Raw genomic sequence first — 14,179 nt, forward strand, 5'->3', positions numbered from 1 at the left:
TCTGGGGACCCAGGCACTCCACTCAGACCCCCTGGCTGGGCAGGTACCCACGACCTGATGACAACAAGGGCAGCGGGTCTCAACCTGGGCACTGGGGACCATCACAGAGACAGAGCAGGGGCCCGGAAACCTTCAGCCAAATGGAGTGTGCAGGTGCCGAGGGAGGAGATCCTGGGCCCTGGTCAGTTCTGGGGGTTCTGGCTCTGACTTGTCTGAGAGCTGGCCAGACAGCGGTGCTGGGGCCTCGGGGAAGGAGAGAGGGTGTTGGAGCCCCCAACTCAGGCTCCAGTGCCTATGCCATGCACGTTCAGCTCTGGCAAGTTTCCCCACACCCAGCACCTGCACAGGTGGAAGGGGCAACAGACTGTGGCCAAGCCGCTGTGAGATGAGTCACTGTGCGCCTGTCTTTCCGTGGGCCAGGCCCTCACTGCGCGGCTCTGCACACAGGCACGGGCCCATCTCCCCTCAGCCCTGCAAGGTGGCACTGACACAGTCCCCACCCTGCAGAAGGGGAGAAGGGGGTGGGCCTGACCCCGAGCCTGGTCAGGCTCCCGGGGCCTCGCTCTGGCACGAAGCCTGCCTGACACCCAATGGCCACCAGACCCTGTCCTGTCATCTGGGCCCGAGGGCTTGGCTTGCCCCCAGCACTGAGTGGGGCTCATGGCGGACAGGTATGAAGCCCACAGTGAGGTCCCCTTAAGAAGTTGGGGCGGGGGGAGATAAACCTAGACAAACAGGTAACCCTTCAAAAATACCCCAAGGAGAGGCTCCCAGTGTAGTTGGGCCCAGGACACACCTTAGCTCCTACCGGCCTCAGGCCCAGCCTGAACAGACAGCTGGCTGTCAGACAGCCCTGACACCAGCCAAGAAGCCCCTTCCGAGCCAGACCCAACACTCTGCCTAGACCCGTGCCTGTAGGCTGCTGACTGTCCCACCCAGTGGGACGCTCGGCAGGGTGGTCTCTGGCTGTAGCTGTCTCCCCCTGGGACTGGCCACTTGCCACCTCCCAAAGAAGTCTTCTCCAGACCCAAGCCTCAGCCGTCATGAATGTGACAGAAATGTCCCACTCAAGATAGACCCTGAAAGACCCTGTTCTTGAAGAAAAGATAAACCAGGGAGGAGGAACCCAAGCAGAAAACAGAATGTCAAAGTCCTTTGGCAAATCTTCCCACATCGACGTTTATGACCCGGCCAGGCGAGGATTCCGCAGTGGCTGAGCCTGGGAGTGGGGGTCTGGGGTCTTTGGAGCTGCCCCGGGCACAGGAGTGGGGCTGGAAAGCCTGGGGAAAGTTCCGCTGGGCAGGAGAGGGGTTAACGGGTTCGCAAACCCTGGGCTGCCCAGGCCTCCCTGCCAGCCTGGAGCTGACACAACTGACCGCTGAGTCAGGCCCGACCGGGCTCCCAGGCCCGATTGTTTGTAAAGACAAAAGGGACGCTGACGGCCTAAGTCTCCAGCCAGGCGGGCAGGCGCTGGGAAGAGACAGCTGACTCTGAAAGCCTGGCCGAGGCCCCCCTGCCCCTGGGTCTCAGCGCGGCCTGGTGGGAGGTGACAATCCACCAGCTGCTGGAAAACGCAGAGCTGGACTGTCCCTCCGACTCCTTGTCCCTGTTTGTCGACTGTCCTTCCACCCCTCAGCAACCAACAAATAGAGCCTCTGCGTCGTCATGGGTCTTAAATGGCTGGCCAGCAGATTCAGTTACAAAACATTGTCGCCGGCACTCAGGAGCACGTGGCAGTGAAATCAGAGTGACCCCTGACCACCCTACCGTGGGCGGCGCTCTGAGGACCATGGGGGAAACCGTCTGGGCACCCTGCCCACCTCCCACCCCAGAGAGCAGGGGCTGAGAGCACGGGGCCAGAGCCAGCTTGTGGAGGTTCAAGTCCCCTCACTTCAGCCCGTTAGCTGTTTTTAACCTCTCTTTGCCTGTTTCCCCACCTATGAGGGAGGGATGATGTCCGTCCCAACCTCAGAGAAGTGCCACGAGGGTGTGGGGCACCTCGCCCCCTGAGCCAGCACGGCCTTGTGTGCTTATTATTCCCATTTTCCAGATGAGGGAACGGAAGGCTCAGGAAGAGGTGACATCACTTATCAAGGAGGACCCCACTGGTAAAGTGACAAAGCCAGGATCTGAACCCAGGTCCGCAGGCTCCAGTCCCAAATATCAGGACTCTGAGACTCAGTCCCAGAAGCAGCTGTAATGGGTCACAACAGAGCCCAGGCCCAAGCAAAAAGCCACAGAGGCATTTTAAGCAGAGGAGAGCTGCGTGTGCTCAAGGCTCACACTTGGATCTCAGTGCTAGCCCCTGTCCCAGCCCCTGCCCCAGGAAACAGAACCAGGACTGTGAAAAGTGAGGAACGCCCTCCCCGTGTGGCCTGAACCCAAACAGGAAGAACTTGGGTGACAGCAGGAAGATGGGGGTGTCCCCAAACACCTTCAAAGACGCCTACAGACACAGATGAAGCAGATCCCAGGGTGGGAAGGAAACCAGAGCCCCCTGCTCCCGGCGGCCCTCCAGGCTTCCTCCCAGGAGGACACACAAGGCACTGGGCTCACACACGGTCTCTGACCCACAAGCGGGGGGGGCCCTGGACAGCCAGAGACTGCCTGTCAGGGCCGGGAGCCTCGAATCATGGCCAACCTGCCCAGGCCGCCCGAGTCCAGCTCCCAACCTGCTCCAAAGCCTGGTCCACACCACCCCAGCGAGCCAGGTGAGCAATCAAATCAAGCCTCTGGGGCAGATACACACACACATATTTGCAACTTTCAACACAAAACACAGGGCCTGGAATCTGATCACTGATAAGCTTAAGAAGTTCTACCATCTTAAAAGGGGCTCCCTGTTCTATAAATGGCCCCCCAACACAAACCCCTCATCGTAATCAGCACATTCCCAACACCAGGGCACAGAGCCGACATCAATCATGGGGCTGAGAAGTCGGCCAGTACGGCAGGCTCCTTTGTGCATCTAAAGTTTGTGTCCTTTCCCAAGCAGCTGCCAGGCCTTATTAGATGCTTTAAAAAAAAAAAAAAGGCCCTTTTCGGGTGGAGGAGGGTGGGACACGCTACTCCAAAGCACCTTAGACAAAAGGCCCACAGGCTGGCCCACTTGGGCGGAGACATCTGGCCCTAATCCCAGCTCACCTGCTGCAGCTTCACAAACACCAGACCGGTTGGCAGTGACCTGCTGCCACCATCTGTTGGGCACTGGAGCAGGTCAGAGAGGCGCCCTCAGAAGAGCCTGGCCCGGTTCCTGGTCGGCAAACACTTCCAGCATGCTCACCTACCTGCCTGGCCTCCACCCACAGAACTCAGAGGTGCTATCACTACCCCATTTTACAGGTGAGGAACCCAAGGCACACAACCAATAAGGGGAAGCCAGGACCTGAATTCAAGCCCACAGGCTCCAGAGTGCATGTTCCCCATCTCTCTTCAGTGTGGCCTTTGCCGGGGCAGAGAAATGCAATCTGCCTTCTCTCCCTTCTCCCAGCTGAATCCCTCCCACTCCCACAACACGATCACGCTTCTGAAAGACTGGAGCAAGTGACGGGTCTCAGACAGAGAAAGGGAGCTACAGACAGTGCCACCAGTGCCGGGGGGTCAGCGGTCCTGGGGTGAGAGGCTCCCTCAGACCGAGGGCCACCTGCACGGGGAGACCCAGGAAGCCCACGGCGCCCTGGCCTAGTCTCCAAGAGCTGTGCGCCCCCCAGCCCCAGCCAGCCGCGTCCACTCACCCGTAAGTCCGCTGGATCAAAGTAGGGGGCACCTGTTGCACGCCGATGGCAAAGCCTAAAATGAGAGACCAGTTAGGGAGGGGCCCAGCCTCACCCAGGGAAGACCCCCACAGCCCTCCACCTCTAATCCAAAAGGGTAAACAGCTTCCTCTCCCCTCCCGGGCACCTCTACCTGAACCCCAGAACTCCCAGCCAAAGGGGGCCCATGGAGCTGAGGGGCAGCAGCCACTGGGCTTGCGCCCTCCGGAGCTCCAGCTCTGGGACCCACTTCCTCCCTCCGGTGAGGACAGCTGACAAGTGGGTGACCTGCCCTCCTTGCCGACCTGCCCTCCTTGCCCTGTCCCACCGGCACACGCAGCCGGAGGAAGGGGTTCAACTTCCGAGCTGGGGGATGACTGCCCTGTGACGGCTCTCTTGGAGCACATGACAGCCAACTGCTACTCCTGGTGCAGGGCGGGGGGGGGCCTCCTCCACCCCACAGATACCGAGGCTGAATATAGCAACCAGAAGCACAGCGAAGGAAAGCACGCACTCTCACCCGTCTGGAGGCTGCGCGGCTTGGCACCCAGATAGGCCAAGTTCACGTTTGCCTTGCGACCATCGATGTTGGGGTTAGGGTCTTTGCAAGCCCTCTCTGCGGCTGCCCGGTCGGCCATGGTCACCTGGAGGAGCACAGAGGCATCAGGGGCTTCACCGGAAGGCGAGGGAAGCAGAGTGGGCTCTAGAGCCCAGGCACCCCGGCATTTACTTCCCCTGACCCCAGGTGCCCGCTACCCAAGGCATCCGCCCAGCCCCGTCCAGCCTAAGCCCCCTAACCCCAAAGCCGCCCCTGGACCCCAGCTCCTCCTTCCGAGTTCAAGTGCTAAGAAACGCGGCCTTGAAGGGCAAAAACAATGCCCGGGGACGACAGCGAAACCCGAAGGGAGGGAGGGGTCCTGGCTTGGCCTACCCGGCCCGTGGGGACCACCAGTTTCCTCACGGGAGGGGTTTGGGGACACCCTAGTTAGAAAAGGAGTAAGAGAAGTGTCTTCAGGCCAACTCGGACTTAGGTTGTTTGGGATGTCTGTGGGAGTTGGTGGAAAATAATACACGAGTTGTTCAAAGGCTCCTAGCCCCAGGGTTAAGCCCTGTTCCTCGCTCGCTTGTTGCTCCAGGAAGTGCCGAAAAGTAGCCGGCTGTCCCCAAAACCTCTCCACAAACTTAGAAGAGTCCTAATTGAACACAGCGGCTCTCCCTTTTAAGCCGGCGTGGCGTGGGGGCAGGGAGACGGGGGCAGGACCGGCTGCAGCCCGAGAAGGGTCAGCAGGTGCCGAGCCGGCGGGAGGCGCTCGGGACTGGCGTGCGCCCGCCGCTTGACTCAGCGCCCCGGCCAAGATAAGTGCGGGGCGGGCGCTCCCGGCCGCGGGGCCACTTACGAAGCCGTATCCGCGAGACTTGCCCGTCTGGCGGTCGGTGATGACCACGGCCTCCTCGATGTCCCCGAAGCCCTCGAAGTACTTCCTGAGCGAGGCGTCGGTGGTATGGTAGGGCAGGCCGCCCACGAAAATCTTGGTGAACGTGGTGTCCTTCTGCGAGCCGTGCATGGCGCCGGGGGCGGCCGGGGGCCGCGAGAAGCCCGCGCTCGGGGCGCACGGCGCGGGCTGCAGCAGCATGGGGGGCGCCCCGCCGCCTACGGACCCGGGCCGCGTGGGGCTGCGCTCATTGGGGACGGTGGGGGTGCGAGCGGGGCAGCAGGGGCGCCGGTCTAGCCGCCGGGCCCGTCCACGCGCGGGCCGCTCCCGCCGTACGCTCCTCGCTGCGTTGCGCTGCTCTCCAGCCGGCGTTGCGAGCACTCTGCGCCTCAGCGCCTGCCCCTCGGGCTTTGTAGTCGGCCCCGCCCCCGGCCCGCCCAGGCCCCGCCCTACAACACCGACCCCGCCTCCAGCCTCAGCCCCGCCCCGCCCCGGGCGCGCGAGGAGCGCCGGGAAGCGTAGTCCAGGCCCCACCCCACCGCGCCGCACGTGCGGTGGGGAAGCTCTTGGAGCAAGGCGCGCACTTGCGGCGGGGGCACATCCGGGTTTTCTAGGGCACCTGTTCCGTGCTCGCTGGGTTCCGGGCTCCTCTCCTCGTGGAAAGCAGTCTAGCGAATCAGATGTACACGATTCAGATCGTGTTTAGTGAGTCGGCGTTTCTCCCAGTGCTACCTCCAGTACAACACATATTGAAGGTGAAATGATTTTTGTCTTTACGCAGAGGTGCTAAGTAGCTTCAGTAGTGTCCCACTCTTTGTGACCACCACGGACTATGCCCTGCCAGGTTCCTCTGTCCTTGGAATTCTCTAGGCAAGAATACTGGACCATGCCCTCCTCCAGGAGATCTTGCCAATCCACAGACTGAACCCTCATCTGTTATGTCTTCTGCACTGGCAGGCAGGTTCCTTACCACTAGAGCCACCTGGGAAGCCCCGTTTGTCGAGAGTGTATGTGGGTATGCGTGTGTGTGTGGTCTATATACATGAAAATAATTAGTTTGAGGAATTTTAGAGTGTGGTATGTGATCTATATACACGAATATAATTCATTCGAGGAATATTTATTAGGGTGTGGGGAATGCAGAAATGCACAGAACACACTCTAGCCCCACCAAGCCGCTATGAACAAGACAAATAAACGGGTTCAGTTCAGTTCAGCCGCTCAGTCGTGTCCAACTCTTTGCAACCCCATCGACTGCAGCATGCCAGGCCTCCCTGTCCATCACCAACTCCTGGAGCTTGCTCAAACTCATGTCCTCGAGTCAGTGATGCCCTCCAACCATCTCCTCTGTTGTCCCCTCCTCCTCCTGCCTTCAATTTTTCCAAGCATCAGGGTCTTTTCCAATGAGTCACTTCTTTGCATCAGATAGCCAAAGTATTGGAGTTTCAGCTTCAGCATCAGTCCTCCCAAGGAATATTCAGGACTGATTTCCTTTAGGCTTGATTGGTTCGATCTCCTTGCAGCCCAAGGGACTCTCAAGAGTCTTCTCCAACACCACAGTTCAAAAGCATCAATTCTTTGGCACTCAGCTTTCTTTATAGTCCAACTCTCTCCCATCCATATGTGACTACTGGAAAAACTATAGCTTTGACTAGACGGGCCTTTGTCGGCAAAGTAATATCTCTGCTTTTTAACTATACGATATATTACCCATTAGGAAATAAATCATGGTGCTACCATCCAGGAGTGGCCAGAGTGGTCCCCAGAGCCCCTATGATAAGGTGACTAGGCAGGGGAAGTAATTCTGGCCTCATCAAAAGTCCATCTCGGTGCTCGGGATTCCTCCCTCTGTCGGCAACCTCTAGGGGAAAGCAAACATAAAGGGCAGTGCTATTCTCTTTGTCCCTTCCCCAACCATAGGGACAGGCCCACCCCTGGGACTCTGTAGCAAGACCTGCTTCAGAATTGTCAAGGCTGCTTGTTCAAAGTTACTAGGAACTTCCTGTCTGACCAGAGCACTGAACCCAAGGCCCCCGCACCAGCATCCCCCACCAGTGGGTCACACGGCTATGCAGAGCCAGGCCCTGAGGGTCTCAAACCCTCCACATGTCCAAGCACCAGCATTGGGGTGTCCTGTGCAGTGGACATTAAGCCATCAGCCACTGTAGCCACCTGACTACACCCTGAGGCGATTCAGGTTGGGGGAGGGGGCGGGGGGCTGGGACAGGATACTGATCCTAGATGGTTAAGGTGCACATCAAAGGAATAATTTCCATAAGCCCACACTTTTGCATCTTTGCATGCATATGAAAGTGCTAAATTCATTAACTTGTCTGGTTTTTCTTTAATTCACAAGAATCCTTTGATGTTCGACTTTCGGGTTTTTGTTATAAAACTCCCTGTATCCTGGCCCCTCCTTTACCGCTTAGGAACACTCTCTCACGCTTAGGAGCACTCTCTCTGGGCTATCCTAGAAACTGCTTCCAGGGTTTGAGTCTGCATAAAGCCCACTGAATAAAATACAATCCTCAGCTTCTAGTCGTGCACCTTTTTAAAAGTTGACACTGCTCAAAGTGGGGTTGAGGGGCACAGGAAGGCAGGCGAGGTGTTTACTAGTCTTTGCGATTATCCAGTACATTCTCTGTCAGGCTATATTTGACCCCGGGCCCAGACCAGCTGTGCCTGAAGCACCCCCCACTCCTTAATCCCACTCTCCCCCAGGCACCCACTGTTCTGATCCTTGCTTCCCCCAAGACGCCCACCTCAGCCCCTTGACGGCTGAGAATGGAGCCCCGAGTCTTCACGGAGTCCCCTGGGGACACACTTTTCTGACTCCCCTGATTTCTCGTCTTGTCCTCGGTGCTCCCCAGGCCCACTCCTGCCTCAGGGCTGTGTCACACCACTTGCCCTTTAGCCTGCTCTTATCCCTTCATTGCACTTTTCACCTCCCCAAACCCTGGTCCCCTATTCGCGGATTTAAGTTCTCTCTCGCCCCTGCGAGGTGGGGTCTTGGATGTTTTCCTCAAGCTGTATGGTCTGGCAAACAGAAGTCCGCCGAGGAAAAGTTTGTTGAGTGAATGAATGCATGGTGGAAGGAAAGAGCCGAGAAGAGCTCTCCACCAGAGAAAGGATTCTCAGCGCTCCCTTGGAAAACTTTGCTAAAGTGTCATCTACACTTGTTGGGCCAGGGAAGGCGGCCATGTTGCAGCCGCGCGTCACGTTGGATACCTTCAGCCGGCCTCAGTTTCCCCTTCCGTGATTGGGCCTCTAGGGGGCGGGGGCAGGGCGCGGGCGGCTAGGCCTACAAGTCCTACAAGTCCCAGCACCGCCCGGGCTGGCCCGCCCCGCCCACTCCGCGCCCCTCCCTATTGAGCGGCCGCGCGGGGAGGGGCGCCGCAGGGAGTGAGGCTGCGCCCTGGGCGGCCGGCGTCTGCTGAGCACGTGCTGAGGCCGCGGGATCAGGAGGGTTCAGACCCCGGGTGGTCGGCCTCCCTGGGCGGGAACACGGGGTTAGAAAGGCAGAGCGCGCAGAACCCGTGCCCGACGTTTTCCGCCCGTGTCCGGCAGGATCGCTGCGGGCCCCTAGCGCTCCCGCCCTGCCCGGAAGAGGGCATGGGGCATCTTTTTTTAAAAAATTCGGATGCCCAGCCATGGTTCATTCAGTTGTTTATCCTCCGGTCCCTAGGTTTCTGCGTCACCAATCTCTCCGCCCGTCGAGTGGCCCCATGTCCCCATGTGTCACCCCCTTCTCCCAACACGTACTTATTGATCTGTTAGGTGCCGGGCAGGGTTCTAGACCCCAGGAAGACTGCAAGCAGGAAACTAATAATGTCCCCCACTCCCTCCACCCGCACACAAGTCCAAGCTTACGTTTTAGAGAGAAAGTGAATGAATGAATACTATATTTACTTTTAGGTAAATTTTTCTAGGCAGGTGCTGAGACAAGGGCAAAGAAGAGTCACAGGTGTTCTCTAGAAGCAAGTTAGGACTCTAGGGGATTGATGAAAGCCAGAGCCATCGGCGCACAGGGCACAGGTGACCGAATGTGAAAAGTCAGAACAGAACAGGAGGAGATCCTGGCGCCATCACTGATGCAGTAACCTCTGAGTGCTGGGCACTTTTATGTGGCTAATCCTCCCACACCACTAATAAAAATAAAGGTCAAGTGTTTTAATGCCTGTTGGGGTTAGGTCCTGAACTGGGTAATTTATATATTAGAAAGTGTGAAAGTGAACGTGTTAATTGCTCAATCATGTCTGACTTTGCAATTCCATGGACCATAGCCCTCCAGGCTCCTCTGCCCATGGGATTTCCCAGGCATTTTGAGGATACTGGAGTGGCTTGCCATTGCCTTCTCCAGGGGATCTTCCCTACCCAATACAGGGTCTCCTGCATTGCAGGCAGAGTTTTTGCCGTGATTTAACCTCCAAACACCCTTTGTCACAGGGAGGGAACTGAGGCACTGAGTGACTTCCTCAACACCACCCAGAGCAGCAAATGGCTGGCCAATCCATGATCCTATTTTTGTCCTCTCACAGCCTTTAGAGAAGGCCTTTCATTTTTGTTTATTTATTTATGCCTTTGCTGGTCTGCGTTGCTGCACAGGCTTTCTTTAGCTGTGGCGAGCAGAAACTACTCTCTAGTTCTGATGTGCTGGCTTCTCATTGCGGCCACCTGGGCTGAGGTGGTGGTCCTAGACTCAGGCCCTTCCTCTGGAAATGTTGGCCCTTGTCTGAGGCCATGCCTGGGTGTGGGTATTTGCTGTGGGTTGGATTGTGTGCCCTAAGAATACATTCAAGTCCCTGGTACTCATGAACGTGCCCTTATTTGGAAATAGGATTTTTGTACTATCGTCCACTTAAGACAAAGTCATATTGGAGTTGTATGGGGACTTATCCAATGACTGTTGTCCTTATAAGAAGGCTATATGAAAACTTAGACAAACAATGAGAAGGCCATGTGACACCAGAGGCAGAGAGGTTGGAGTGATGTGCCTGCAAGGTGAGAACACGGTGATTGGTGGCAACCCCAGAAGCCAGCTCTGAAAAAGGCATACTGGGAACAGAGTTCTCTCTCTGAGTGCCTTAACAGGGAACACGGCCCTACCGACACCTTACCTTTGGACTTCTGATCTCCAGAGCCATGAGAGTACATTTCTGTTGTTCTAAGCCGTCCAGTTCAAGGTCAGACGCTGCAGCAGCCCCGGGAGACCAGCACAGCTGGAGGGGAGAGAAAGCCAGAGCTCCGGGTGGGTGGAATCGTGGCCGTGGGACTCGTGGTTTGGAATAACCGACCTTGAGTCACACAAGGGTACTGGGGCTCCCTAGGGTCATTCCAGGACTGGGAAGCACTCCTGTACCTCCCTGGGCTTCAGCTGCTCAGCTAGGGAAAAGTCCAACTAAGCATCCTTTTACTTAGAACATTGCTGGTTTATATCCTGTTCTGTTCTTCCCTGCCCAACCCACTCTGGGAATGAAACTGATAGCACCCACCTCCCCTGCCCACTCCTGGCTGTCTCCTGAGTCTGGGCCCTTGTACTCAGCAAGCAGTCAGGCTGGGACCCCACCTCCCATCCTCACCTGCATCTTGGAGGCAGCATCTGGCTGCAGCCCCAGGATCCACACAGACCCTCTGTTCCCAGCCTGTCCTAGAGGGCAGCCAGCCTGGTGTTTGGATCTGCTATCGCTGAACTAGATGCTCCCAGGGCCTGGGACTCAGACTCCCTCCAGGCCTCTCCTCCAGCATCCCTCAAAAGCTCCGGTCCCTTCCCAACCCTACTTTATACATCTGTTTGCTTCTGTGTGGACCATCTCCCCACCAGAGGGTGGCTCTGGGAGGACAGGCTACTGGCTACTTTGTTCGGTTCCATGTATTCAGGGCCTGGCATGTGGAAGGCACTCGGTAAAGATGTGCTGAGTGGAGTAACAACTGTGTGACTGAACACATTCCAGAGGACTGAGATTGGGGGCGTGAAGGGATCCCCAAAGCCTGTTTATCTTAACGGAGATGTGAGCCACAGGATGTTCCTGTGGAGTCAAGCCTGGGCAGCCCCATCTCCATCTCAGAGCTGGGCTGCAGCTGAGGGGCAGGGTGCAGCCACCTGCACCCCCTCCCCCACCCAAACTGGGGGCCCAAGGAACCTTGAAACAAAAAACTGAGGCAGGGAACCAAAAGAGGAAGCACAAGAGAGGTTTGTACGTCATTCGGGCATGGATTGGTCCCTGCTGTTTCAACTTCAGAGAGTAACCTGCCCCCTGGGCTCCTCTGGTCGTCCCTGTCAATTAGTGAAAGTCCCTCTCGCTTCTTTTTGGGCAGAGGGCAGGCTGCACTGCACAGAGCATAGCCACCACCTCTCTGGGCCTTAGTTTCCTCAGCTCTAGAATGGGCAGATGACAGTGACATCCTCCTAAGTCTTCAGCGAGGCTGAATTGGGATCATGCACAGAGTGCCGAGCTCGTCCTCATACTGAATGTTGTTGTTAAGCCGCCCAGTCGTGTCCGACTCTTTGTGACCTCATGGACAGCAGCGCGCCAGGCTCCCCTGTCCCCCACTATCTCCTGGAGTTTGCTCAAACTCATGTCCCATACCGACAATTGCAATTTTGACTTTTTCACCGGGCATGCCTCAGTTTCCAGGCTACACACGCCAGGTGAGGAGGTGGGCACCTGGCAATCCTCCCATGTGTGCTCCTTCTGTGGCTCCTCAGTGCCCAGGGACAGTCCCCGATCTCTTTGCTCAAGATGCCTTCCCTGCCTCCCAAAGCAGAGCCGAAGAGCCCAGCCTCCCAGGAAGGCTGTGTCCCCTTCCCAGGAGCCTGCAGCTGTGTGGGCCACAGTGCCCCTGGGTGGTCTGCTGAGCCCAAAGGACCCTCCTCAGACAGATGATCTTAGACACTTAATAAAATGCCTAGAAAGGCAAAGGAAAACCATCATACTAAAACACAGCTATTAAAATAGTTAAAAGCAGAGTGTGACTCATGGCTTCTCAGCTCACCCCTTCCCTCTGCTATCAGTAGGTCAGATGCTTAGTCCCTGCCCTGGCTTTGCCATCTTTCTCTGGGTTTTCTAGGGCAAGCAGTGATTTTTGACAAGATGAAGCCCTCAGCAGCAAGCAGAGGCATCTCTTTCAACTGTCTGCATTTTAGTACCACTTACTAAACATCTGGCTATGGTGGCAACCATATGATATTGTGTTCTGGAGCACACAGCATTTGATGGCAGTCTACCATCCTCAAGGGAGGTGTAGGGATGAGTTTTAATATACCAAGACCATGACTTGGCCTGTGGGAAGGACCATCTGCCAACATCCATATCCTGTTCAGACAGAGGGAGCAGAATGGAAGGCAAGCTTCAGCCACTGTATTTCCTTGCCCTATAGACTGAACTCTAAATTAGGCATCACCCTGTGAACTTCCAAACATATGGATGGTGGCTGTGATATAGGAGTAAGTTTTTTTCTATTTTTCCAGTATTTTACCAAAATATGGATGTTTTCCATCAAGTGTATTCCTATAACAAAAACCATTCAGTGACTAAAACAAAGGAAATCAGCCTCCACGGAAATATTATTAAAATTATCTAAAATAAATCTTCAAAGTAAAAAAAAAAAATAGTTAAAAGCAAGGAATGTGTGTGTTCCTTGACTACGCCAAGAAACGATATACAGCAGGGGCGCTGGTGAGTCAGCAGTTTCGAAGGACAAATGAGCAAGTCCCCTGTGTCAAGATGTCAGTGGTGCCCTGGGGTACAGGGCATCCATTGTTGGGTCACAGCTGCTGCTGGGGGGCCCTGGCCCAGGTTGTGATTCATCTGTGCCTCAATGTGACTCTGGTTGCTAAAGATGAATACTTTCCCCTTGCAGTTCACAGACCCTGAATTCTACCTGGGGGGGTTCTGTGAATGCGTGCTAAGTCACTTCAGTCGTGCTAACTCTTGTGATCCCGTGGACTGTAGCCCGCCAGGCTCCTCTGTCCAGGCAAGACTACTGCAGTGGGTTGCCGTGCCCTCCTCTAGGGGATCTTCCCATCCCAGGGTTTGAACCCGCATCTCTTATATCTCCTACATTGGCTGGCGAGTCCTTTACCACTAGCGCCACTTGGGAAGCCCATGGGATCTGTGGGTCCCAGGTAAAGACCACTTTGCTTTAGTTCCAGTTGCTGCTGTCACAGAGGGCCCACACTTTTTGACTTAAAGCAGCAGACATTTCCTCTCTTAGAGTTCTGGAGGGCAGAGCCCAAACATGTCTCACAGGGTTTAAGTCAAGGTGTAGGCAGAGCTAGTCCTTCTGGCGACTCCAGGAAGGAATCTGTTTCCTTGCCTTTTCCAGCTTCTAGAGGTTGCCAGCATTCCCAGCTGCCAGCTTCCTCCCAGTCTTTCTCCCACTGCATCTCCCTGATACTCTCTCCCTTCTACCCATCTCTTCCACAGTTAGAGACCCTTGCGACTCCACTGGCCCCCCGGAAAATCCACCATAAGCTCCCTATCTCAAAGCCCAGCACCTCGGGCACATCTGCAAAGTCCCTTTGCTGTGCGAATGGGCATGGAAAGCAGTAGGAACCTTGGGGACTGATGATGGTATGTCAGTGCATACCTTGGGGCACTGCCTCTGTCAGCCTTCTAAGAGCAGCCGCCACTGGGGTGAGGATGTGGATTAAACAGCCAGTCTCACCGGGAAGGCTACAGGAGTCTTAGTTTTTTTGCATCCCCCAGGCCAGCAGGTGTGCTGGGAAGCCTGTCCTGCCAATGGGAGCCCCCTTTCCCAGGATGGTGTGGCTAATCCCCGAGCTGAGAGCGGTCTGCGAGAATCAGTGCAGGGATGGGGGCCAGACTAACTCTGCAGCTAGAGGGAGGGTGCCCACCTGCCAGCAGGGGTCTTCTCAGTGAGCGCCAGGGTGAGACCCTGTCCCAGGCAAGTGCAGCCCTACTCTGCACCTGCTCTGGGGGCCCGGGAATGTGTGTGAAGGCTCTTGTAGGTGTGGCATGAACATGGGGTGTA

The 14,179-nt window shown here is 56.2% G+C and overlaps 1 protein-coding gene across 11 annotated transcripts in view; it reads right to left on the bottom strand.

The window, feature by feature from the left end:
• Nucleotides 1-5,570, bottom strand: part of RBM38 (RNA binding motif protein 38) — a 124,625-nt gene extending 119,055 nt beyond the window's left edge. For 6 of the 11 annotated variants that reach the window (XR_009496788.1, XR_009496787.1, XR_009496786.1 and 3 more), the window contains exons 1-3: nt 5,150-5,569; nt 4,267-4,396; nt 3,735-3,789 (exon numbers count right to left, since the gene is read on the bottom strand). Coding sequence is in view for 7 of the 11 variants with exons in the window: in XM_059892678.1 (XP_059748661.1) it covers nt 3,735-3,789; nt 4,267-4,396; nt 5,150-5,386 (422 nt within the window). In the remaining 4 variants the exon portion in view is untranslated. The other 5 variants (XR_009496789.1, XM_059892679.1, XM_059892681.1 and 2 more) reach the window with 3 other exon arrangements.
• Nucleotides 5,571-14,179: the final 8,609 nt, after the last annotated feature.

This window comes from Bos taurus, chromosome 13 (assembly GCF_002263795.3).
Source record: "Bos taurus isolate L1 Dominette 01449 registration number 42190680 breed Hereford chromosome 13, ARS-UCD2.0, whole genome shotgun sequence".
Classification (NCBI taxonomy): domain Eukaryota; kingdom Metazoa; phylum Chordata; class Mammalia; order Artiodactyla; family Bovidae; genus Bos; species Bos taurus.